Genomic DNA, 25,235 nt, shown 5'->3' with positions numbered 1-25,235 from the left:
CACCACATTCTCTGGGCTCCAGTCACAGTGGCCTTTTTAGAGTTCCCTCAACATTGTCATCCTCCCTCCTGCCACATGCCCTTTGTACATACTAGACCAATCTCTTCCCACCTCTTTGCCAAGTTAGCTCATACTCTTTCAGATCTCAACTTAATAATCAATTCCTCTGCAAAGTCTTCTTTTATTCCCTCATCTGAATCAGATTTCAAAAAAGAAGCATTCACACAACTGTTTTTCCTTTCCTTACAGGGCTTCTGTTTGTAATTATATGCTCATTAGTATGATTATTTGATGAATGTCATTCTGAAAGCAGAAAATTTCTTTTCACTTTTGCATCCCCATGGCTTTAGTGCAGTGCCTGGCACAAACTAGGTGCTCAGTATACAGTTGTTGAGGGCTGGATCTTTACTTCTACTTGACAGGAGCCTATTAATTGGTCCCATATTGGACTAGGTAAGGGCCCAGGTCAACTCATTCTTGGTCCTGAAAAGAGAGTTCAAAGGATCCTAAGTATACCAGAGAAAACTAATTTGAAAAGTTAGGGCTACTTCTTGCCCTAGAAAATCACTAATCTAGAAATGAGTTATTATTGTCCTAAAGTGGTTAACCCATTAAGGCCAAAGTTCGACCACTTCAAGACAGAATCTGTTACATAAAACAAGGACAGACTGGCTATGGAGGGAAGGGAGAGGATTCAAGGTGTCAGGAGGCCAGGAAAGCTTCAATCTGATCTGGTGTTAAACACAAGGCCCTGGACTTCAGAGACCCTGCAAATATGTGGTAACTAGGGTATAATGAACAACATCGTGAAAAGAGCACCCAACTGCAAAACCAGAGGAGGAGTCTAGAATGGAGAAGATGACCCAGATAGTGAATTCAGCAGAATAGAATCCACTATACTAACATTCAACTTTTTTAGTTTCCTTGTCCTTTCCATGATAATCATTCTTGTTTTGAAACCTGTTTGTCATTCATTTAGCAGAGTATTGGCCTAAACATATATGTTTATGTGTGTATATGTACATGTATGTATGTATATATGGACATATTTTATATGTAGTTGACCCTTGAACAATGTGGGGACTAGAGTCAGTGACCCCCATGCAGTCAAAAATCCACATATAACTTTTGGCTCCCTTAAGTCTTAATGACTAATACCTTACTGTTGACCAGAAACCTTACTGATAACATAAGTTGATTAACACATATTTTGTATGCTATATATATTATACACTATATTCTTACAATAAAGTTAGCTAGAGAAAAGAAAACATTATTAAGAATATCATAAGGAAGAGACAAATACATTTATAGTACTGTATTGCATTTATCAAAAAAAATCTGCATGTAAGTGGACCCATGTCATTCAAACCCATGCTGTCCAAGGGTCAACTGTATATATAAAATTTATCCACATATACATATTAAAATATAAATCTTTTAAATATGAATATATAAAATATAATCTTTTAAAAAATTCTCACAATCCTCTTCGATAAAGCTCCTCTCTAAAGATCATGAAACAGAGTGGATAAATTAAGAACCATGTTAAAGCTTATATACTCAGCAAGTGGTAGAACTGAGTGTGAACTTCAGGACTCTCAGAGCTACTAGGACTTTTAGGACTCCACAGCCTGTGTTCTCAACCATAATGCCAGTGTCATACCAAATGCCAGGCATTGGAAGTCATGACTTTATTTTTTAACCAGACTGCAAGACCACTTGTCCTACTATTTACTTTTCTTTACATATACTTACTTTGTAATTTAAGTGGATTTCTCAGTATCTATGAAATCATCAGATTGATATGATAGTTGTATTTTCTAGTAGTCATGACCATAAATACCTAATTTTGGAAATGAAAAAAGTCCACATAGTGCTTAGAAGCACCTTGACTACCACCCCTACTCCTACCATGCTCTGGGAGCCCCACATTATTCTATCCTGAACCATGTTTTTCAGCCTTCGTAGTGGATAAGAAGCATTATAGAAATGGAACTAAACAATGTATGATTTAATAAGAGCTGCCTGCTGGTTGGTGTTTTTCTGAGGGTGTTTTGAAAGCTGGCCGCTTCCTACCCCAGAGGTGGCTACACTTCAGTGACAAGAGGCAAAAGGGTCTCAGTTTGTACCATCAGCTCAGCGCTTAAGGCGGTTTGGTTGAAAAGAACTATATCGATATCAGTGATCATCATTCTCATGATGACAATGATTATTTTACATATGGCTGCTTTAAGGGTGAATGGCACAGTCTCATTTGTATGCCAGCATCTGGCAGGCTGTCACACATCTGCAGAATATAACCTAAATTGTGCTATTAATATTTCCCCTTTGCATTCTCCCCAAGGCATCTGTCTCCCAAAACGCCTAAAGAAACCCCCCTCCCTCTTGAAGGCCTAGAGGCAAATCCAGAAAACATGTCACCTAGACTGGGGACAGCAGGTGCTCAGAGTGACAGCAGCTGAGACTGAGCAGATTCCTGGCTCTTGGAAAAGGTGTAAAGGGAGAAAGGGAACCACAACCCATATTCATTCTATTAGCAGCTGTACTTCCAGGCAAAATCTGTAGGCAGGTTCTCTGAGGCTCAGATAGTAGGTAAAGTCTGCTCTGTGAATAACAAGAGGTGCCAGTCATGGTCCTGAGGGTCAGGTCTTAGTGCCTCGATCACTGCCATTGCTTGCTTAAAGCTGCCTTCCTTAGAATGCCTTGGCAAACCAAGAAACAGACTCTTATGTACAGAGAAAAAAGTAATGGTTACTGGAGGGGAGGTGGGTGTGGGATGGGTGAAATAGGTGATGGGAATTAAGGAGCGCACTTGTGATGAGCACTGGGTGTTGTATGGAAGTGCTGAATCACCATATTGTACATCTGAAACTAATATTACACTGTAAGTTAACTAACTGGAATTTAAATAAAAACTTAAAAAAAAAAGCCTTGGCAACTATCAAGCACTCTCTCTCTTTTTTTTTTAAAGATTTTATTCATTTATTCATGAGAGACAGAGAGAGAGAGAGAGAGAAGCAGAGGGAGAAGCAGGCTCCCAAGGAGCAGGGAGCCTGATGCAGGACTTGATCCCAGGACCCTGGGACCATGACCTGAAACGAAGGCAGACGCTTAACCATCTGAGCCACCCAGGTGCCCTATCAAGCACTCTTCTGTGGTGGAGATGAGCTAGCTGTGTACCAAAACCAGGTCAATTTTTTTTTTTTTTTTAACACGCATAGCTATACTATATCTCCCAGCCTGCTTTGCAGTTAGAGGTAGCCATGTGACTGACTTCTAACCAATGGAATTCATGCTATTTTAGGGCCTGGCCTAAAAGAGCCTCCTGTGTGTGGTTCTCTACAATCTTTCCTTTTGCTGTCTTGACTGCAGGTAAGGCTGGTGACAGTGGGGAGCTGCAAGATGGAAGGACCTATTTCTCTGATTCACAGTTTGGAGGTTGCTTGCTGGTAGGGATCATCATACTGGACTTTATAATAACAGAAATCATCTTTTATGTGTTTGAGCCACTAGGTGGTCTATTTTTATCAAAACATTCAGAGCTTTACTATAACCAACGTACTCTTTAAGTGAAATTTCCTGCTTAAATTTCATGATCACTGGGGCACCTCGGTGGCTCAGTTGGTTAAGCATCTGACCCTTGGTTTTGGCTCAGGTCATGATCTCGGGGTTGTGAGATTGAGCCCTGTGTCAGGCTCCCCGCTCAGTAGGGAGTCTGCTTGTTCCTGTCCCTCTGCCCCTCCCCCAGCTCGTTCTCTCTCTCTCTCTCTCTCATTAAATAAATAAATCTTATAAAAAGAAATTCATGATCAACTGTCTACTGGATAGTTCTACTTCAGTGATCTATTGCACTTCAAACTTGACCTGCCCAACCAAAATGGTATTTTCTGTATCTCAGAATGTTCTAGGTACTCAGATACAAGAATGGGTCATACAAAGTCCCTTCTCTTATAGAATTTACATTTGAATATGGGGAAATCTAAAATATACACACACAAAATTTCAAATAGTGATATGCGCTGTGAAGATAAGAGGGCTAGAGGGCTATTGGTGGCTATTTGGCAGTTAATGGGAAAATGGCCTCTGATGAGGTGACATTACATTGAAGTTTGAATGATGACATGTAGTTAGCCACGTGAACTCCGGGGACAGAGTATTCCAGAAAGAGGGGACAGCAAATACAAAGAAGAGACATAAGAACAAGGTTTATCTAGGAACAGATAAGAGGTGAGTCGGCTGAAGCAGAGTGACTTCAGGGAGAGTGATACGATAGGATATCAAAGAGGAAGGAAGGGCCCAGATCATGGAGAATCTTATAGTTCAAGGTAAAGAACTTGGATTTTATTCTAAATTCATTGGGAAGCTACTAGAGTGTCTTAAGCAGGGGAAGAATGAAATCTGAATTAAATACTGAAAGGTCCACTCTGTTATGGGAACATGAACTATGTAGAAGACCAAGAAAAAAGGGAGAATAAGCAGGAGATTATTACAGTCATGCAGATGAGGGGATAGTGGCCTATGCTCGTGTAGGGTAGCAGGAGTGGAGAGGGAGAGAGAGCAAGGAGCTGATTCGAGATATACTTCAGACTAAGCACTAGTGGGGCTCATAGATTGGGTCGGGGGTAGGGACGCTGGTGAGTGAGAGAAAAAAATCCATACTGACTCCTAGGTCAGGCGCTCAGCTGCCTGGGTAGAGAACTCATTACCTGAGAATGGGAATTCAAGTGAGGAGTCAGGAGAGGTAGTGAATAAATGACCCATCTGTATTATGAAACAGAGGGTCATTATAATGGAATTAGAATGTTGGCTCAGACACTCATTCAATAATTTTCTTGATGTCGCTGGATTTTTAGCTATTAGTAATATTTACAGTAGGGGGGTTGTTATATCAAATATACCTTTGGGGCATGGGGACTAGAAGGAAGCATTATGGGGATGTGAGGATTGCTAATAAAGCTTGGTTTCTTGATCTGGATGCTGGTTACACAGATGTGCTTTGTGGAAATTCATCAAGCTGTAAAATTATGATATGTGCACTTCTCAAAATGAGATTCAATGCATGAAGTTCCTATTGTAGTGCTTGGAATTCAATAAATGGCAGCCAGTATTATTTTCACCACGCTGATACAATGAAAACCATCTCATGTGTACCTGCGGTCCATGCTGCCCATATAGGCCATTTACAAATCCTTTCACCAGAGGAAGGAAACCTAACTGAATTCTGGGGTCTTATCTTATAGTTGATAAAGTTGCAACTGACTTGAATCCATGACACACAAATGCCTCTGTGCAAACGAACTGACTCCGAGTCCCAACCCAGAGGTAGTCCTGGACCACTACATCAATAAGTGATTCTCTAAGTTTGTTAGGATGAAGGATGGATGCCAACATAATTTAAAAGGGAACAGTCCTCCACAAGCACTAGGAGTTGTGGTAGCGATGGCTTCTTTCTCTTCTACTTCCCCCCAAGTCTGCTCATACCTGAATACTTATGATTCAAGCCAACTGGCTATTGGCCCCCAGGAAAGGATACTAAAACTTTGATTGGTTATTTCAAAGTTCCAGAGGTTAATCCTCAGGTCATCAGCTGACATGTAGGTCTCATAGTCGCTGTTGACTGATATAGAGTTGATGTGATATGTGTGTGCGTTGGCAAACACTCTTCGTGGGGTGGCCTCCACCATCAGGTCCATGGGTCTCAGGACAGGCACCTGGGATGGAAGAGAAACAAATCACTTCAGAACCAAAGCTCTTTACCAGGGAAGAAGTGTGCATGTTTATGTCTTTCACCATCACACACAAAATCATAACCACAGTTAAAAAGCTTGAAGTTAGAGAAGCAGACTGATAAATCCCATGTTCCTGTCTCCTCTGTTCCTTCTAGTTTTATTTTATTTTTTTGTCTATTCCTTCCAGTTTTACTTCCTTCTCAAAAGACGTCACCATCACTTAGCCCTCATGGGCAATTTCATCCTTTATAGACTCTGAGCTTTTTTTCCTCTTCGAGGTGACCTCATCCTGGGGGAACTGAACTTAGAATCTACTGTGCTGTCATTAGCTTCCAGAGTGTTCCAGGCAGCTTGTTTGTTTGTTTTAAACAAGAAGTATAGTTTAAAAAGGAAGTTGTGGGCAAATTTTAGAAATATCTAGTTCAACTTTGATCTACTACATTTATACTGCAGGGCTTAGGAGGTCTAGACCCCATCCAGGCTTTTTTCTTCAATCTTTAAGGGCATTTTGGGAAAATATATAACCACCCAAGATTCTAAGAGCCCAAATTCAGCAGTTAGTATATAGGGCACTCATTGACATCCTGTTTTACCTGGAAAAATCTTGGTTTGTACCTGTTGTCTTCGTGTACCAACAACATAATATCCACTTTCACATCAAAACTGTCCTAGTTTGGACAATAAAGTATATGGTTATCTTACTGATACATAAAGTGTGATATATCAGTGATTATTTGTTGAATGAGTGAATAAGAATATTTGAGCAAATGTTTTCTTCCCCACGGGTCAAAGAATCAGGCAGTTAAAATCGATTTCCACACATGAAGCTCTTCCTGGCAAATATGAACAAAGACCCACCACTCTTTTGACTCCCTCTTTGAATTCAAGGGCACTTCTGACTACACCTGGGTGAACTGGCTCCTGAGAAAGTGAGAGAGAACACCAATGCCTGACAGGGTACAGATTAAAAACAAAACAAACCCAAAACACAGATGTGGTCCTTTACCAGAAACAAGAAAATAAAAGGACCAAAAGCTATTTCCCTTTCAAGGAAGTCATCTCTTGCAACTGAGCTGACTTGCTGACTGATTTGCTTCCAGGTGGTCGATTAAGACTTCAACTTCTGGATTTGTTTTAACCCAGGGGGTGATGGGAAGAGGGCAGAAACAAAGGTTACATTTTGTGAAGTATGCTCATCTCAACAGTATAACCTTTTATAAAACAGAATTTTCCCAGTTTAGTCTTTTTTTTTTTTTTTTAAAGATTTTATTTATTTATTTGACAGAGAGAGACACAGTGAGAGAGGGAACACAAGCAGGGGGAGTAGGAGAGGGAGAAGCAGGCTTCCCGCTGAGCAGGGAGCCCGATGCGGGGCTCGATCCCAGGACCCTGGGATCATGACCTGAGCCGAAGGCAGACGCTTAACGACTCAGCTACCCAGGCGCCCCTCTCCTAGTTTAGTCTTGAAGGAGCTTAGCTCCCTCAAACTTTTGAGAGTTTTTAAATTAAATAATTCAGAAGAATCAGAGTACTGTATTGCTGTGGTGCCAGATAGGTGATGTGAATGTAGGAAGAACCAGGGATCCTCTGAACACCAGGAAAGGGAGGGGAGGGAAAGTCTTTGTGAGCCCTCTACCCCAATTATGGATAACGGTTTTAAAGCATAAGCTCAGGGATGGCAAGAACTGCAAGATCTGGGTTCTCATCACAGATTCATGACATACATAAAGGCTCTGTGACCATGGGTGATTAACTTTCCCCTCTGGGCTCTTGGGATACTATCTGAAAAACCAGTAATACCCACTGTGCCCTAGTTATCAGGAAGGGTAGTTGGGATCTATGGAGATAGTATGTCCTCTGGTTCACCCTCCTTCTCGTCCTTTCAGAAACATTTATTGGGCTATATACAAGGTCCTGGGGCAGTGGTAGAGCATTTGACTGCAAGGTCCGGGGTGGGGGGGGATCCAATTGGTGAGCAAAACCAGACATTTCCTGCCTTCATCCAGCTGCTCTAGATGGAGGAGGTAGATACGAAATCATGTCATAATAAAATGCAGTAAGTGCCCCAAAGGAGAGGATATCGTGAAAGGGGGGATTTAATATGGTCAGGGAGTCCCGGAGAGCTGTTGCTGAGAAGTATGGGATGGATGACTATGAAGGATGAAAAGATGTTTACTGGTTCAGGAGGGGGAGGGAAGAATGTTCCAGTTAGAGAAAACAGCACATGCAAAGGTCCTATGGTGGGGGTAGGGCAAGAATGAAGGGCTGATAGGTCAATGTGGGTGAGACAGAAGGAGGGATGGGAACCACGGTAAGAGATGAAGTAACAGGATAGGTCACACGCAAGCCCCACCAACCAAAGATTTTTGCCATTATCCTTAGAGAAATGGGCAGAAATAAAAAGATTTTTCAATGACTGTGGTATGACCAAAGTTTGATGAGATCATTCCTGATGTACAGTGGAGTACAGGTTAGAGGACAGATGAAGTAAAAGTTTGGAAAGGAAGGTTGATACACTATCGAACACCAATGAAGGGTGCATCTGAGTCAAGACTTTGTAATGGATAAAAAAAAAAATGTCTCTGCTCTTGGGAATTCTCCCCACAAATATTTATTGGGCATTTACTCCTCTGTGTCAATCATTCTTCATACATCGTCTCTGGGAATTCTTTCAACAGCTCCGTGAAATAGGCACTAATGTGAGTATTATTACAAAGAGAAAGCTCAGGTTCAGAGAGGCTCAGTCACTGGCCCAGGGTTGCCCAGCTCAGGAGGCTGTGGGGGCTCTGAGGCATCGTCAGAATTTAATACGAGAGCCTACCTGACTGCAAAGCTGGTGCTCCTTCCACTGTCTCCCACCACGCTCCTATATCATACATGGCAGGAAGTGATAAATGCTCCGTTTGTGACATGAATAAACTGCACTAGTATTTAGGGAACTGACAGTATTACTGATAATAATAACTAATGGTAGTTAAGCTGCCTCTAGAAACCTCAATTAGGTGTTGTAGGTGTCCTGGTATTTGAATGGCTGGGGGCGGGGGGGACTCCTCTGTGTGCTTTTAAAAACACATGCCATGCTTTTGTAGTCTGTCATAAAGGAACTCCCCACCTGGTGCTTTTGAGGGCTACCTGTGCTTCCTCTGTCCCCACCCCCCCAGAGGTAGCAGAGCTCAAAGTGGGCTCCCCAGGGCCACAGAAGAAATGCAATCTGCAAGGACTTCCTGTGGCTCCTTCTACACTCCTCCCTGAGCCTCCTTCATTACTGCGCACTGTCTGCAGAGGCTTCCTGTGGCTGTGGTGACAGGGAGGGAGCATGACAGCCAGGATCAAGAGGCATTACAAAGTGGGAACTGCCAGCCCAGAGCGTCAGCTTAACGTGACGGGCCTGCCTGCTAATTCAGGCTGACATATTCCATGATGTACCACTTAATGGGGAAGGCTCCGTGGAGGTGTCTGTGGAGGGAGCCTCTAATGCTTTCCCCAGATAAGGCAGAGGGATGAATGTTATTCATGCCAGTCCAGCACCATTCCCATGCCCAGGTCAAGGCCTGTTCACTGCCTAATGATGCCCCTCATAGGAAGGAAGAGGTCTGGTTCAAGCTGGACAGCATGACGGATCAGGAAGCCCAGCTGGGACCGTGTTTGGCAACTGCTCTGGCTACCTACCGCCTTCTGGGCCAGGCAGGGAGAAGGGTAGGACACCATGCTCTGAGTTGGGCCCACCGGCACTCATGAGGGCTTTCTCTGTATGGCGTTCATGGAGGGCTTCCATGCCCTGTGCCAATCACCATGTTAGAGTCCCCCTGCCCTGAGTCCAGGGCTCTGCTTCATTCAGCCCTTGGCCTTCTCAGGGCAAAGGCCTGGGGAAGATTCTTCTGTTTGCCCATTTCTTAGGGGAGGTTCAGGGAGGTGAAGTATCCTGTCCACGGTCACACGGAGAGTAAGCCGAGGGGCCGAACTGAGGCAATTTGGTTCCTGAGTGAGCACACTACTGCAGATGAAACTATTAGAGGGAAATATGAAATTGCCATTTTTGCAGGTCAAAAATCATCAAATCTCCATAATTGCATATAGTTCAGCCTAATACTTTGGAAGAACTCTGTGCTATGGAGATGTGACATTGACTCATGGAAAAATGAATCTTGGAAAGGCTCTTAGAACCTTTTTCAAGGACCATCCTGCGTGTGTGTGTGTGTGTGTGCGCGTGTGCACACGTCTGCATACGTGTGCATACGTGTGTGCGTGGATGTGATGAGGATGGGAATTTAATGAGAGGCTGTGACTGGCTAGGTTTTACCTCCTTCATCACTCTTGGCAGTACGTTGGGATTCTCAATCATATCTTGCTTAAATAAATTTTTTTCTGTGAATAAGGAAAGTTTGAAAACAACTGGCCCAAGCAGTACCTACAATGTGCAGATGAGGGAATCAAGACCTGCAGGGGTGAAATGCCTTGTCCAATCACCCAGGTAGGGGCTGCCAGCACAGTCTGGGTTTCTATCTTCCATCCCACAGCTTCCTCTGCCCCCAAACCATGTGCCTGAACCATTCTCCACAGGACCAGAACCCCCTTCCTGCCAAATGTCAGAAGGAAAACTGGACAAAACTCAGGTTCAAGCCAGGACCTTTTAGCTTGTAGTTCAAAGCCTCTTTTCCGAGCCATGTTGGCAGAGGTGGATGAGGCTAAAATCAACTCTGAGACCAGGCCTGTGCTGCATTGTGCTTGCAATAAGAGCATCCTCGGCCCTCAGAGGGCGCAGGTGGGTCTGCAGTGCGCTGCTGGATTTCCCTCACGTCCCTCCCTCAGATGCTTCCTATTCTCTGCACCTGGATTCAGTTTCCCCTCATCCCCTTGAGCCTGGTTTCAAGGGAGAAACACACTAGCCCAGTTGGCAAGACAACCAGCATCGTGTTAGAAAATCGGCCTTAAATTGGCAAAGAAGAAGTCAAACTCTCACTCTTTGCAGATGATATGATACTTTATGTGGAAAATCCCAAAGACTCCACCCCAAAACTGCTAGAACTCATACAGGAATTCAGTCAAGTGGCAGGATATAAAATCAATGCACAGAAGTCAGTGGCATTCCTATACACCAACAACAAGTCAGAAGAAAGAGAAATTAAGGAGTCGATCCCATTTACAATTGCACCCAAAACCATAAGATACCTAGGAATAAATCTAACCAAAGAGGCAAAGGATCTGTACTCAGAAAACTATAAAATACTCATGAAAGAAATTGAGGAAGACACAAAGAAATGGAAAAACGTTCCATGCTCATGGATTGGAAGAACAAATATTGTGAAGATGTCAATCCTACCTAGAGCAATCTACACATTCAATGCAATCCCCATCAAAATACCATCCACTTTCTTCAAAGAAATGGAACAAATAATCCTCAAATTTGTATGGAACCAGAAAAGACCCCGCATAGCCAGAGGAATGTTGAAAAAGAAAAGCAAAGCTGGCGGCATCACAATTCCGGACTTCCAGCTCTACTACAAAGCTGTCATCATCAAGACAGTATGGTACTGGCACAAAAACAGACACATAGATCAATGGAACAGAATAGAGAGCCCAGAAATGGACCCTCAACTCTATGGTCAACTAATCTTTGACAAAGCAGGAAAGAATGTCCAATGGAAAAAAGACAGTCTCTTCAACAAATGGTGTTGGGAAAATTGGACAGCCACATGCAGAAGAATGAAACTGGACCATTTCCTTACACCACACACAAAAATAGACTCCAAATGGTTGAAAGACCTCAATGTGAGACAGGAGTCCATCAAAATCCTAAAGAAGAACACAGGCAGCAACCTCTTCGACCTCAGCCGCAGCAACTTCTTCCTAGAAACATCGCCAAAGGCAAGGGAAGCAAGGGCAAAAATGAACTATTGGGACTTCATCAAGATAAAAAGCTTTTGCAAAGCAAAGGAAACAGTCAACAAAACCAAAAGACAACTGACAGAATGGGAGAAGATATTTGCAAATGACATATCAGATAAAGGGCTAGTATCCAAAATCTATAAAGAACTCATCAAACTCAACACCAAAAGAACAAAGAATCCAATCAAGAAATGGGCAGAAGACATGAACAGACATTTTTCCAAAGAAGACATCCAAATGGCCAACAGACACATGAAAAAGTGTTCAATATCGCTCGGCATCAGGGAAATCCAAATCAAAACCTCAATGAGATACCACCTCACACCAGTCAGAATGGCTAAAATTAACAAGTCAGGAAATGACAGATGTTGGCGGGGATGCGGAGAAAGGGGAACCCTCCTACACTGTTGGTGGGAATGCAAGCTGGTGCAGCCACTCTGGAAAACAGTATGGAGGTTCCTCAAAAAGTTGAAAATAAAGCTACCATATGATCCAGCAATTGCACTACTGGGTATTTACCCCAAAGATACAAAAGTAGGGACCCGAAAGGCTACATGCACCCCGATGTTTATAGCAGCAATGTCCACAATAGCCAAACTGTGGAAAGAGCCAAGATGTCCATCAACAGATGAATGGATAAAGAAGAGGTGGTATATATATACAATGGAATATTATGCAGCCATCAAAAGGAATGAGATCTTGCCATTTGCAACGACGTGGATGGAACTGGAGGGTATTATGCTGAGCGAAATAAGTCAAACAGAGAAAGACATGTATCATATGACCTCACTGATATGAGGAATTCTTAATCTCAGGAAACAAACTGAGGGTTGCTGGAGTGGGGGGTGGGGTGGGAGGGATGGGGTGACTGGGTGATGGACACTGGGGAGGGTATGTGTTCTGGTAAGCGCTGTGAATTGTGCAGGACTGTTGAATCTCAGATCTGTACCTCTGAAACAAATAATGCAATATATGTTAAGAAAGAAAAAAAGAAGAAGAAGAATGTAGCAGGATGGGAAGAATGAAGGGGGGGAAATCGGAGGGGGAGAAGAACCATGAGAGACGATGGACTCTGAGAAACAAACTGAGGGTTCTAGAGGGGAGGGGGTTGGGAGGATGGGTTAGCCTGGTGATGGGTATTGAGGAGGGCACGTTCTGCATGGAGCACTGGGTGTTATGCACAAACAATGAATCATGGAACACTATATCTAAAACTAATGATGTAATGTATGGGGATTAACATAACAATAAAAAAATTTAAAAAAAAAAAAAAAAAGAAAGAAAATCGGCCAGGTAAGGTCTCACATCCCAAGAGAACAGTCTCAGAGTCTAACCTGCCAAAAGCTTACAGAGATAGCTCTCATCTGTAATATCAGTGGGATGCAAAGAGCCCAGAGAACCACATGGCTGCCTCCTTCTCATCACTGAGGTCTTTGTTCAATTATCACCCCCTGAGAGAGGCCTTCCATGCCCACCCCACCTCAAATAGTGCACCCTCCGCTCACTATCCTCTTACCCAGCTGACTGCTTAGCAGGTTTTAAACATTTCAGCAATTCATCAGTGAATTCTCATCAGTATTCTATGATTTAGCTTGGTAGATATTATGATCTCTGTCGCACAGATGAGGCAACTGAGGCCAGAAAGTTTAAGTAATTTGTGTAAAGTCACACAGCTTGTACGCATGCCTGGCACTCTTGACTCTGGAGTCTAAGCCCTCGGTTGAGCTCTATTCTGGGCCCTGGAAGAGCATACTGGGGTGTGTGGGACAGAGACAAGTAAAGAGACATTTCAATGCAGGGGATCTGTGCTGTGATGGAGGTTGCTAGGCACAGCCCAGGCTGTGTTGGCCAAATGGGCTCTGTGTCCACCTGGGGAGGTCAAGGGAGACCTTGAAAGCAGAGGGTTATGAAACCAGGCAGGGTGCAAAGGGTTTGCAGGACTCCATCAGGCAGAGTCGGGGGTGGAGAGGAGAGGGGGCTATGCTCTAGTCAGAGGGACCAGCACATGCAAAAGCTCAGACAGGAGAGAACAAAGAACATGTGTGCAAGTGTGTGACTCCACATGTTTCTGGCGGGGGGGTGGCCATGACTTCACTATTGGCTCAACAAATGCTTAAGTCCGCACTCTGTATCAGACATGAAGAAAGCCTGAATTGGGGAAGGAGATAGACGTGGATGGGGTGCAACTGAGGTGTGGTGTTTAGGAAGGCCTCTCTCAGGGAATGACTTTTGAGTGGAGACCTGAATGCAGTGAGGGAGGGAGCCTGACGGCTGTCTGGGGAAGAGCATTCGTGGCAGACAGAAGAGTGCAAAAGTTGGAGCACGTGAGGGTGGAGCGTGACATTGGAACTTGAGGTTACAGTTTAGGAGGAACAGCAAGGAATCTTTGTGGCTGGAGAAGAGTTTGTAAGCGAACAGTAGCAGCAGATGCAAGACCAGTAGTCAGTGCTGGATCACAGACGTGACCAGGAGGGTAAGGAAGGTTCAGGTAGCTGTCCAACACACACTCGCCTTCCCGTTTAGAAACTCCTGGCTCGCTCTCCCTCTCCCACCACTCCTTCTGTCTCTCCCCACCCGCCTTCAGTTTTCCTGCCTCGGCTACTTTCTCATTATCTTTCCTGCCTCTCCTCTTGGAACATACAAGATCATCTTTCAGTCCCCAGAATCCATTTACTAACAAAATGAATGTTGCTGTCATTGGGCTTATTTGGCGACCATGCGGGCGATTCTTCACAATCTTCCACAGCACCTAAGCAGGCGTCGGCGGGTCACAAAGCCCCCCTTCAGAGACACACAAGGAAAGCTGTGCAGAATCTTGAAGCCCTTGCAGCCCCCACTTGAAGCAACATCTGTGAAAATGCACAGCAGGAAGAGGCTAGAGGTGAGGACTCAAGTGCCTTCATGCACCGACTCTTCACAGAGAAAAAACAACAGCTGTGTTTACCATGGCAACCTCCGGTGCCCCAGCAAGCTGATAGACTCAAGGCAAGGCTCAGAAAGCAGAGATGGCCCGATAGAAGCTAAAGAACAGAAAGAAGATGGAGTCATGGGGAAGGAAGAGAGAGAGAGGTTCAGGCGTAGAAGGATGTGAATGGATTTTAGCTGATCGGTAACCCTGGGTCAAATATGTTTGAGTTCAGCAGACACACATTTGAATACCCTTGGTTGTTAAGTACAAATAACATAATCAACATTATGAGGCCTTTTGAGAAAATTGCTATCAGCTTAAATCCATGTTTGCTCCATATCTCCTTCTCATTGTTCAACAGATGCTCCCCACCACTCTCCTAATAGTTGAGATATTGAGATACCAATACTTCATATTGGGACTAAGAGGATATATTACAGTCATGGGTCAGGTGGTCTCCATGTCCTCACTTAGGAAGGACATAGAGCAATGTTATGACCACATAATGGCCACAGATAAAACCTTCAATAAACACATATTGAGCATTTATGACATGCTAGGCAGTTACCACACACAGTGTCTTTAGGAATCTTACTGGAGGCAGATAAAACACAACGGCCTATGTGATGGCTTTCCAACAACTCTATGGAACAGATTTTTTTTTTTTTTTTTTTTTAAAGATTTTATTTATTTATTTGAGAGAGAGAGAATGAGAGAGAGCACATGAGAGGGGGGGAGGGTCAGAGGGAGAAGCAGACTCCCTGCCGAGCAGGGAGCCCGATGCGGGACTCGATCCAGGGACTCCAGGATCATGACCTGAGCCGAAGGCAGTCGCTTAACCAACTGAGCCACCCAGGCGCCCCTCTATGGAACAGATTTAAAGGCAACCTTTTGGGGTGCCTGGGTGGCTCAGTCAGTTAAGTGTCTGACTCTTGATTTCAGTTCAGGTCATGATCTGAGGGTTGTGAGTACAAGCTCCACGATGGGTGTGGAGCCTGCTTGAGATTCTCTCTCACCCTCGCCCCATGCCCCTCCCCACTCCAAAAAAAAAAAAAAAAGGCAACCATTTCCCCATATCGAACTTCCATATATTTTCCATATATTTTCCTTTCTGAAACCAAATCACCTCAGGAGATGCCCACAGCCTAAGTCTCCTTCTCTTTGCAAAAGAAAAACACAGAAGACATACATTCACCCATCTTCAATCTTACTGTGGTGTACTATCCAAGATATAAACACTTCTGGGAGAGATAACTGGATGATGCCTTTAATCAATGCCCCACAAATGTCACCAGCCCCAGCTCAATATAGTATGAATTTATAATAGTTTTACTTTTTATGTTTAATTATTATTTGTCAGAATTATATGTTTATGTTGTTCAGGTCAGCTGTATTCTATTAATAATTTTATTTTTTTTCTATTAATAATTTTAGAAGCAATTACATCCACAAGAGAATTTTAAACCCTTACAGTCATACATTCATGGGGGGAGGGGAACCTATTTTTGTTGCAGAAATGATCAAAAAAGGCTTTTAACATTTATTTGGGGGAAGTGAAAATACATGTTTCAAGAAGAAAAGCAACATAAAGTTCTGACTTTTAAAGAACTTGTTCACATATTCTTTTAATGGATATTGGTGGGTATCCAGTTAAGATGGTATTTAAATTCCAGTGGATGCATTAAAAAGGTGATATAATGGTTTTATTTTAAACTGCCTATGTTCAAAATACTCCTGAACTCATCTTCTATAATTATTTACCATTATGATGGAAAATGCTTAGTCATCTACTTATAAATGCTCAGAAAGGTACACAAGTTTTCAAACTTCTTCTAGGGGGTACATGAACACCAAATCTAAAGTTGTATGGTGTAAGAAAATTTTGCAAGTAGAACTGGGCTTGAATCCTGGGTGAGCCATTTACCAGTCACATGGCCTTGGGGCATTACTTCACCTTTTGCCATGGTAATGGTCCCTTACATAATGTTAGAGATAGCAACTGTCTCAGTAGTTTTTAGAAAACTTAGCACAGGGCCCGATGCATACCATCTAATAAGGAAGAAACATTGATGGAGAATCTACTTTGGTCAGGATTGTGCTGAGTACTCTATGCATACCCTGTTACTGAACCTTCACTATGACCTTAAGAGGTAGGTGCTGGTATTGTTCCCACTATCCAGATGTGGATGCTGAAGCAAAGGAGGTCATAATGCTCGCTTAAGCTGTGAAGGTGCCCTTGAACTTGGCAGTCTCACTTCAGCCTCTATGATTGGTATTATTAGAATTCTTACCATTAACTTCCTATTGTAGAAATATGGTCCATTCTGAGAGACTGCTGAGGGAAGACTTTAGGACTTTTTCTATTGGCTATGGGGCTTAGGCATCCCTTCTATCCACCCAGGGAATTCAGTCATGATTACAGAACTCAGCATTGCTCAGGAAAAGTGGCTAGTGGGATGACTGTTCACTGGGTAGCAATTAACTTCATCGGGGGAAAAAAAATAAAATAGCTAAAGGCTCTTCTGGTTAGGAGTTTTCCAAATAGCTTCTGTCCACATTGTCATGAAAACCCTGGAACAATATGGTCGTTCATCCAATTATCAAACCAACCTGGGGGGCAGAGTCTGGCATTATGTGTACCCATTATTAAAGGGTAATTCAGTGTAACAAAGCAAATCGAGTATGTACAAAGACTGTCAAATAAAATAAACCACTAACAAATTAAATTACTTCCCATTTTCAGTGGGAAGAATGCCAGTCATTTTTCATTTTAAAAAGTATGCATCTTAATTCCATTTTTTAAAAACATGAAAAGCAGCATGTGAAGGTCTCTTGTGCTGTCTGCACTGACGTTTATTTTCCACAGGCACATCTTTCCTGGTCCTGGGGCATGCTCTTTCAGAGAATTAATGAAGCATTAAGCCTCACCCTGGTCAAAAAACTTGTTTCCTCCATGGACCAGTGGTGGACGGAGTTCAAAAAGCAAGAGCGATAGGTTGGCTCTGGCTTACAGCGACATATCAGAGTTGTTTCCAGAATGAAACTGCCACTCAAGAGCAGTCCGCCAAAACCCCCAGGGAATCCTATCCAAATAATATAATTTTTAGATTTCCCTGATCACACCCTTCAACAGCCTCAATATGTCCCTGATTTCTTTTACTGGCTTTGTCATGTAGATTGAAATAAGCCTTAGAGGAAAAACCCCTTTGGACCAAGTCAGGCTTTGTGCTTCAGGTTCTTAAATATCTGAGAATTATATTCTTTCATTTGACAAATATTTATGAAGGGCCAATCACTGCTCTACGTGGTACATGTAGAGAGTGAACAAAAACAGCTTATTTGTGGCACTTAAAGTCGAATAGACAAGAAAGACAGTAAGGTCTCAAGGTAGATAATCCTGTCCTCAACTGTCACTGACGCATTGTAAGGAGATGTATTGTGTTTCGAGAGAGGGAAAAAGATAGTGCTTTATTAAAAAAAAATAAGGGCTCTAATTTAGATTGGGGAATTCGGTAAATTGTTTTCAGGGTAGTAAAAACTCACCTCCCAAAAGCAGGGCCAGAGCATCCTCTAAATCAGTGGCTAATTTTACCGTTTGGCAAGTCTGGAGATACTTTTGGTTGTCATAGCTGGGTGTATGCTACTGGCATCTAGTAGGTGGAGGCCAAGGATGATGCTAAATGTTCTATGATGTACAGGATAGCCCCCAGCAACAAATCATTATCTGTCCCCCACACTAACAGTTCTGAGGCTAAGAAACCCAGCTCCTAAGGAAACCCATCAGACACAATGTCTAAACCTAGGATACAGAAAAGAAACCCAGTATTACCTTGCACAATAGGTAGCAAAGAGTTTCTGTTTACAGAGATGTTTGAAATTAAAAAGTATATATACACACACACACTCATGTATACATAAATACTCATATACATATGTATATACAAATATATATTATATATATATATATATACATACATATATACTTTTATGTACACGAAAGACTTATCTTCTATTGCCAGCTATAAGAACGACCCACAACCCATAAAAACTGCCTGAGGAATTAATATATATTTTTTAAACCCAATGCATCAAAGATAGTTTTTTATGGCAGACGAACAATTTCATGCTCTTAGTGTCTTTGACTTCTTTTGGCCTCTCTATGGAAAAGACAGGAAAAATATCTTTCCGTCAGAAGATAAACTCACTATCTAATTACCAGTCCATGCAGCAGCCTGTAATTCTGCCAGTTTTATCTTATTTTTTTTCTCCCAGACACTTCCATTTTCTGCCAACATCGCTATTTCTCAAAGCATGTTTCCCTGTTCACTGCCTTTCCTGTTATTTCCCTTGATGTTTCACATTGTGTAATTCTGCAGGAAAAAAGGAGACATCTTAAAATATCCCAGTAGGGGAAAATTTCAATTAACACTTATAGGTAGGGAAGGAGATGGGATGGGAAGAGGCAGTGGTGTAATTTCTGATTAGTTTGGTTAGATTAATCACAAAACTGTGTTTGTTTTGTTTTTCAACTGCTCTTGATAAGAGTATTTCTAAAAATCTATCCACACACTTTCTCCTATCAGTGATTAGCATGAATATCACTGAGTCTTTGATGGCCAAGACTGACAACACCTCAGGAGCATCATACTACATTCTGTCATTCTACATCTGCAGAATATACAGAACCAAGAGGATAAATACAAAACTGATATTTACCTAAAGAATCGTAGAGTTGGAAAGTTACATCTGAGAAGTCATGACACTGAAAAGACGTGGTGGTGTACAAAGAACTTTGAAACATGGCCTTTCAGAGATACGCACAAAGCTACACAAATAGCTAAACGGTGTCAGTTCTGCCTCCCGCCAACAGATGGCGGTAGTGATTACTAATGACACCATGATTTAAGTACACAGTTGACTTATGAATCACCTTTCAGAACTGCATCCTCTGGTTTCCATTCCTGGTTGCATATCAGAAGCAAATGAGGCTTCTTATTAAAAACTGATGCCTGGGCCTGACCACACTGATCAGTTAAATCAGAATACCTGTGAGGTGGAACCCAAGTACTGGTATTTCAAAAGCCCCCTAACTGCCAGTATGTAGAGAGCCATGGCTGAGAGCCAATGAATCTGAGGGCATAGATGGAAGGGTTTCCATACGAGAAACTTATAACAATGGTTATCTTTTGTGGTATGAGATTATACGAGTTTAAATTATTATTATTATTAAGATTTTATTTATTTGTTTGCGAGAGAGTTAGAGAGAGAGACAGACATCGCGAGCAGGGGGAAGGGTAGAGGGAGAAGCAGACTCCTCGCTGAGCAGGGATCCGGTTGCGGAACCCTATCCCAGGACCTTGGGATCATGACCTGAGCTGAAGGCAGAGCTTAATGACTGACTCACCCAGGCTATTTTTATAGTTCTGTACTGACTGAGGTTTTTATGTTAACTTTAAGAACACACTCTGATGTTTTAAATAAACAAGTACGAAGGAAATCATTTATGGAAGACAAAAATGACAGCAAAAGGTTACTATTCGAAATAAAGAGTTCCTAAAAATTGATAAAAAGACAACTCAGTAAAAATATGGGCAAAGGATAGGAGTAGAAAATTGAGAGAAAGGGAAACCCAAACGACAAGGAAATATATAGAAATATGCCCAACCTTATTAGTTGTCAAGGAGATGCAAGTTAAAGTTTTGAATCTTTAATCTTATAGAAGATTAATCTTATTAATCTTTAATTTTTACTTATAAAAATTTTACTGTATGCCAGTCACTGTTCTAAGTCTTTATCACTATTAATTCATTAATACACATAACAACTTTATGAGGTAGGTATTCATATCATATCTCTTTACAAAGGAGGATAACAGACATAAAGCAGTTATGTGTCTTGCTTAAAGCTGCCCAGGAAGTATGTGCTAGAGCTGAGACAGGTACTTCTGTATTCTGGCAAGAGCATCCTTACCCTTAACAACTACACTACACTCCCTTATCCCTAGTACCCCTACTTGGATGGGCAAAGATTACAATGACTAATAATACTCTATCCTGGAAATGGCAGGAGGAAATGGGCACTTGCTGGTTGGATTATGAATGGCAACAAAATTTCAGAAGGTGACCTGGATGTAGCTATTAAAACAAAATAATGTACACATCTTTTAATTAAACAAATCCTACTTTAATGGAAATTACAAAAACAAAAAATTATCTTGTGATAATATATGTTTATGAACATTTATTGCAGCATTGTTAGTTATAATTGCATTATAGCAAAATCTAGAAACAACCCAAATGTCTATCAATAGGGGGATGATTTAACAACAGTACACCCATACTTTAAAATAACTGCCATTATTTCAAAGAAGAACTGACCTGAGGAGATGCTAATATTACTGAGCAGAGTAATGTGTATAGTATGGTCTCAATTTTGTAAAAACAAAACAAAATCCTATCCATCCACTAATGTTAATATGTGCTTGTGTAGGCAAAGAGAAAGGTATGGAAAGACACATACCAAACTAGTAACATGAATTACACTGAGATGTGGGTCCACAATTTAGTATTATTCCGCTTGTTGCTGTAACCATGCATTAATTTTGGAGCATAAAAGAAAAAGCAAAATCCCAATGTCTAATGTCCTGCCAGGGCAGGATTCTTAGGATTCTTCAGTCTGCACCAGACTCTTCCTGGGAAAACTGAAGTGGCTCTAACGAGCACAACTTCCTCATTCTTACCAGCTCAGATCTGCTTTCTTGAACTGTCTACCTATTAGTTCCTTAGGTCATCAAAGAGCCAGTCCAGCCCCTTCCTCCACACAAAAGCACTTGAGATATTTGAGGCCAGCTCTCAACCCATCCCATGCCTCATTAAATAAATTATACCAAGACCCCAATCTTCATACCCCACTAATGGTCAGGGCTGCTTCACCTCTGCTGAAGCTTTGCTTTACTGAACACATCCACCAGTTCTGACCATAGAGGGACCTGTATTCTTCTACACAAGACATGTGTTTTTTCCCCTTAGGTAGTTTAAAACCGATTTACCTCCCTCATAGTCCATATCATGTGCTCAATTAAAATTCCCAGGTCTTTTTTTCAAATAAATGAATGTCAAGTCAAATGTCTTCTAGACTACTTGAGTTTTTTAACTTGAGTATGATTTCCTAAATTCTCCCCCCCTCCTCCAGGATTTACCCCTTTCTCTTAAAAGTGAAATACAGCAGTGGGGAAATGGTATGTGTGTGAGTGTATGAAATTAATGAATTATGGATTCTGGATAATCAGATTTTTCTGTATCATGAAGAAGATGGGTGAATGAGTTCGGAAGGCAGAGAACACAGGAGAGTGTCCTGTAGTTTGGCTGCAGAGTGGGAGGTACCTGAGATCTTCCATTCCCCAAGGGCAGGGCTGAATTTGAAATGCAATAATCCTGGAAAATAAACCGTTACATGAAGTGGGTGAGGGAAGAGATAGCTCTGGAGGAGAAGTTTTGCTAGTTCCAAGGAGAGAGAGCAGGGAGAAGCAAAGAATGGAGGTGAAGGAATGCGACCAGAGAAAGAAGAGGGTGTCTGAGAAAAGCAGCAGCACATAGGACTTCAAGAGAAAAGGAATGGCAAGCCTCTGAAATAGGAATGCGGACAGAGAAGAAAGCGGGAGGGGTGGTGAGGGGCAGGACATTATCGAGTCTGGACTGTTTAGATGTCAAGAAACAGAAACCACCTCAAACTTACATTAAAAAAAAAAAAACTCCTATAAAACAAAAAACAAGAGGATTATTGTAGGACAGAAAAACCGTGGGGCTTATCAGGACTGGAGATGCAGCATGTGAGATAGAATAGGGATGTGGCATGCTGTTAGGGGCCTGGGAACTATGCTTTGTCTTTCTGTCTCTGTGTCTCTCTAGGGCCATCTGGTCTCTCTCTCTCTCTCTTTTTTAAGATTTATTTTTTTTTAGAGAGAGAGCACCCCCACCCCCTCCAGCGTGAGTCGGGTGAGGAGCAGAGGGAGAGAAATTCTAAAGCAGACTCTCCACTGAGCGCGGAGCCCAACGCAGGACTCGACCCCACAACCCTGAGATCATGACCTGAGACGAAACCAAGAGTTGGACGTTCAATTGACTGAGCCACCCAGGTGCCTCTGGGGCTGCCTGGTCTCTTATCCTGCTTCTCCCTGGATGTCTGGCTCTTTCTCTTCTCCTCACCAACAAAAGTTAACTCCATCTGTTTATGACTCCGACTGTGGCTTCCAATGGTCCCTCTAGTCCTAGCTCCATTACACTTTCAAACTGAGCGCTCATCACTATTGCAAAGGAGAGGAGGGAACAAAGTAGGAAGAATGGAAAAGTCAAATCCTTATAAGGAAATCTCACCTCTTCCCTTGTATATATCACATTCATAATTACCTCCATACCTCACTTCCAATGACCCCTTTTTTTCCTTAAGTCCTCCCACAGCCTGACTGTGCCAGTTAATAGAACTGCCCCCATTCTTCATGCCATGTATGTACTCAATCCAGTGGAATTTTAAGACTCTTGTAGAAAAGGATGAATTTTCTAGCTTCCTCTTTCAACCTGGCACTATTTTGACAGTCTTCTTGGAATCATTTCCTGACTAAAGCTCCTAGTATTATAATTCAGACTTCTAAGAGTCTCTTGTTCAAGAGCAAAACACAATTGGCCACTCCTCCCTGGATAGAAAATTTATTGTGTTTGGAATGCTGTTATAACTGCCCTTCAATCTTATTCAGGCAATGAACCCATTTCTTTAACTCTCTCTTAATATTGTCCCTCAATTCCCTAACAATCTTACAAGTTGTGACTTGTCCGTGGCAATCACATACTTTTTTAGAGTAGATTGTTAACAGTGTGTTAGAATAAGAGTTTATCCTGAGTAAAATTTGGTAATTACTTCTTCTGGAACAACATACTATTTTGGATGAATTATGCCTGGTCTGGTTCTACCTAACAGTTTTATGTTATTATTCACTGAGACCCTGGGATGTTTTTTTCACACATTCGCTTCCTCTTTTCACATTCTACACATGAATGGTAGGATTTTTCTCTCTGCATGCACCAGCACTATGCTTTGCCCTTTTAGAACTCTGTATCCTATCTGTTCCCCTCAAGTTTGTAAGGTGGCCATCCATTTCCTTATTCATTCCTGACCTCTTCTTTGTCCCCAAGTTTTGCAAAATGTGAGCCTATACAATGGTGAAGAGCAGGAGGGAGGGTGCAAGGATGAAGCTTATAGCCTTTGAGGCTGACTCATAGGACTATAAACTATTAATTTTCTTTTCTTCCTGAAGGGAGGAATATGAATTATTTTCTCCAATAGCCAAAGCAGGGGGCCCCTTTAAAAACCATAAATCTCTGAGGCTAACAGTTAAAAGGAAGGGAAAACTAATCATACAGATGGAAAACAGGACAAATATGCAGTTCATTGAAAATCACTGTAGTTGAACACCAAATTACTCCACCTGACTTCCACTTCTTTCACATTCTACTGAGAACGCATTTTGCATCTAATCTGGGAATAATAATTATATACTGAATTGCATTAATATGTGGATTCAACTATATATGCTTAGCATAAAACAGAAAAATGAAAGAAGGAAACATTTAAATAACGTTGACTATTGCAACTGCATTCTACTCAGTGTAGAGAAGCTCTACGTAAGTATGAGATGGGGGGGAGTCAATCTGCCCTTTCCTCAGACTGGCTGACTGTGGATCTTATCTCCTAGCATCTTGATATACTGAATGAGCTACTAAGGTTTAAAGCAGTCTTGGGGTGCCTGGGTGGCTCAGTCGGTTAAGTGGCCGACTTATGGTTTTGCCTAAGGTCGTGATCTCAGGGTTGTGAGATGGAGCCCTGTGTCAGGCTCCACACTGGGTATGGAGCCTGCTTAGGATTCTCTCTCTCCCTCCCCCCTGCCTCTCCACCTAGCCCCTCTCTTAGAAAAAAAAATAAAGCAGTCTGTTTTCCATAAATGGCCTTTCAGGTTTTTTTATATAGCTCTCTAGTGTACATTATTCTTTATATGGTGTGTATTTATATATACTTATTATTTTGTACAGAGATTACAAAAACTATGTAAAGTATATCTTATGGGTGATTTGAGGGATTTTTCAGGGATACTTTTCAACAAACTTGACTCTTGCATTAGGGGATGACTTTGGAACCCAGCCTCTTCAAAACTGCCACTTTTGACCCTTTTATAAAATACCTACCATTTCCCATATGCCATTACCTCCTTTAAGCTTCACAAAAATCCCACATGGTTGATACTGTTTTATAAATATTTTACAGATATTTAAAGAACTGAGGTTCTCTGAAGTTAAATGAAATAAGTCATGAGGTCATTCAGTTAGGATCAGCAGAGACGGATCCAAACATAATCTGAATTCATGGACCATACTTTTCTACTATGTCAGGGACTCTAAAATCTTGATACATTTCAAGCTCTTCATTGGCTTATACTAGGGGTATTCTATCTTCTTTTGTCAGGGACTACATAGTGTATGATATTCTAAATACTTAAAAAAGTTAATATAACTATTTGTAAGCAATATTTGTTGAGCACTTACTAAATGTAAGGTGCTATTAGTATACTATAGCTATGGAATAATCTTTTTCCAAAAGCGGCTCAGAAATTGAGAGGATAAAACAAAGAGTCAAATAATACAAGAAAATCATCAAATAATTTG

The 25,235-nt window shown here is 41.9% G+C and overlaps 1 protein-coding gene across 7 annotated transcripts in view; it reads right to left on the bottom strand.

The window, feature by feature from the left end:
• PPP2R2B (protein phosphatase 2 regulatory subunit Bbeta) overlaps nucleotides 1-25,235 on the bottom strand; it is a 445,379-nt gene that overhangs the window by 55,374 nt on the left and 364,770 nt on the right. For all 7 annotated transcript variants that reach the window (XM_032404428.1, XM_032404431.1, XM_032404429.1 and 4 more), the window contains one exon: nucleotides 5,537-5,714. In XM_032404428.1, coding sequence (XP_032260319.1) covers nucleotides 5,537-5,714 — 178 coding nt within the window. The remainder of the gene's footprint in view (nucleotides 1-5,536; nucleotides 5,715-25,235) is intronic.

Source organism: Phoca vitulina, unplaced genomic scaffold, assembly GCF_004348235.1.
Source record: "Phoca vitulina isolate PV1807 unplaced genomic scaffold, GSC_HSeal_1.0 scaffold6, whole genome shotgun sequence".
In the NCBI taxonomy this organism is placed as follows: domain Eukaryota; kingdom Metazoa; phylum Chordata; class Mammalia; order Carnivora; family Phocidae; genus Phoca; species Phoca vitulina.
The sequence above is the reverse complement of the archived record's forward strand: the minus strand, read 5'-3'. Positions and strand labels throughout refer to the sequence as shown.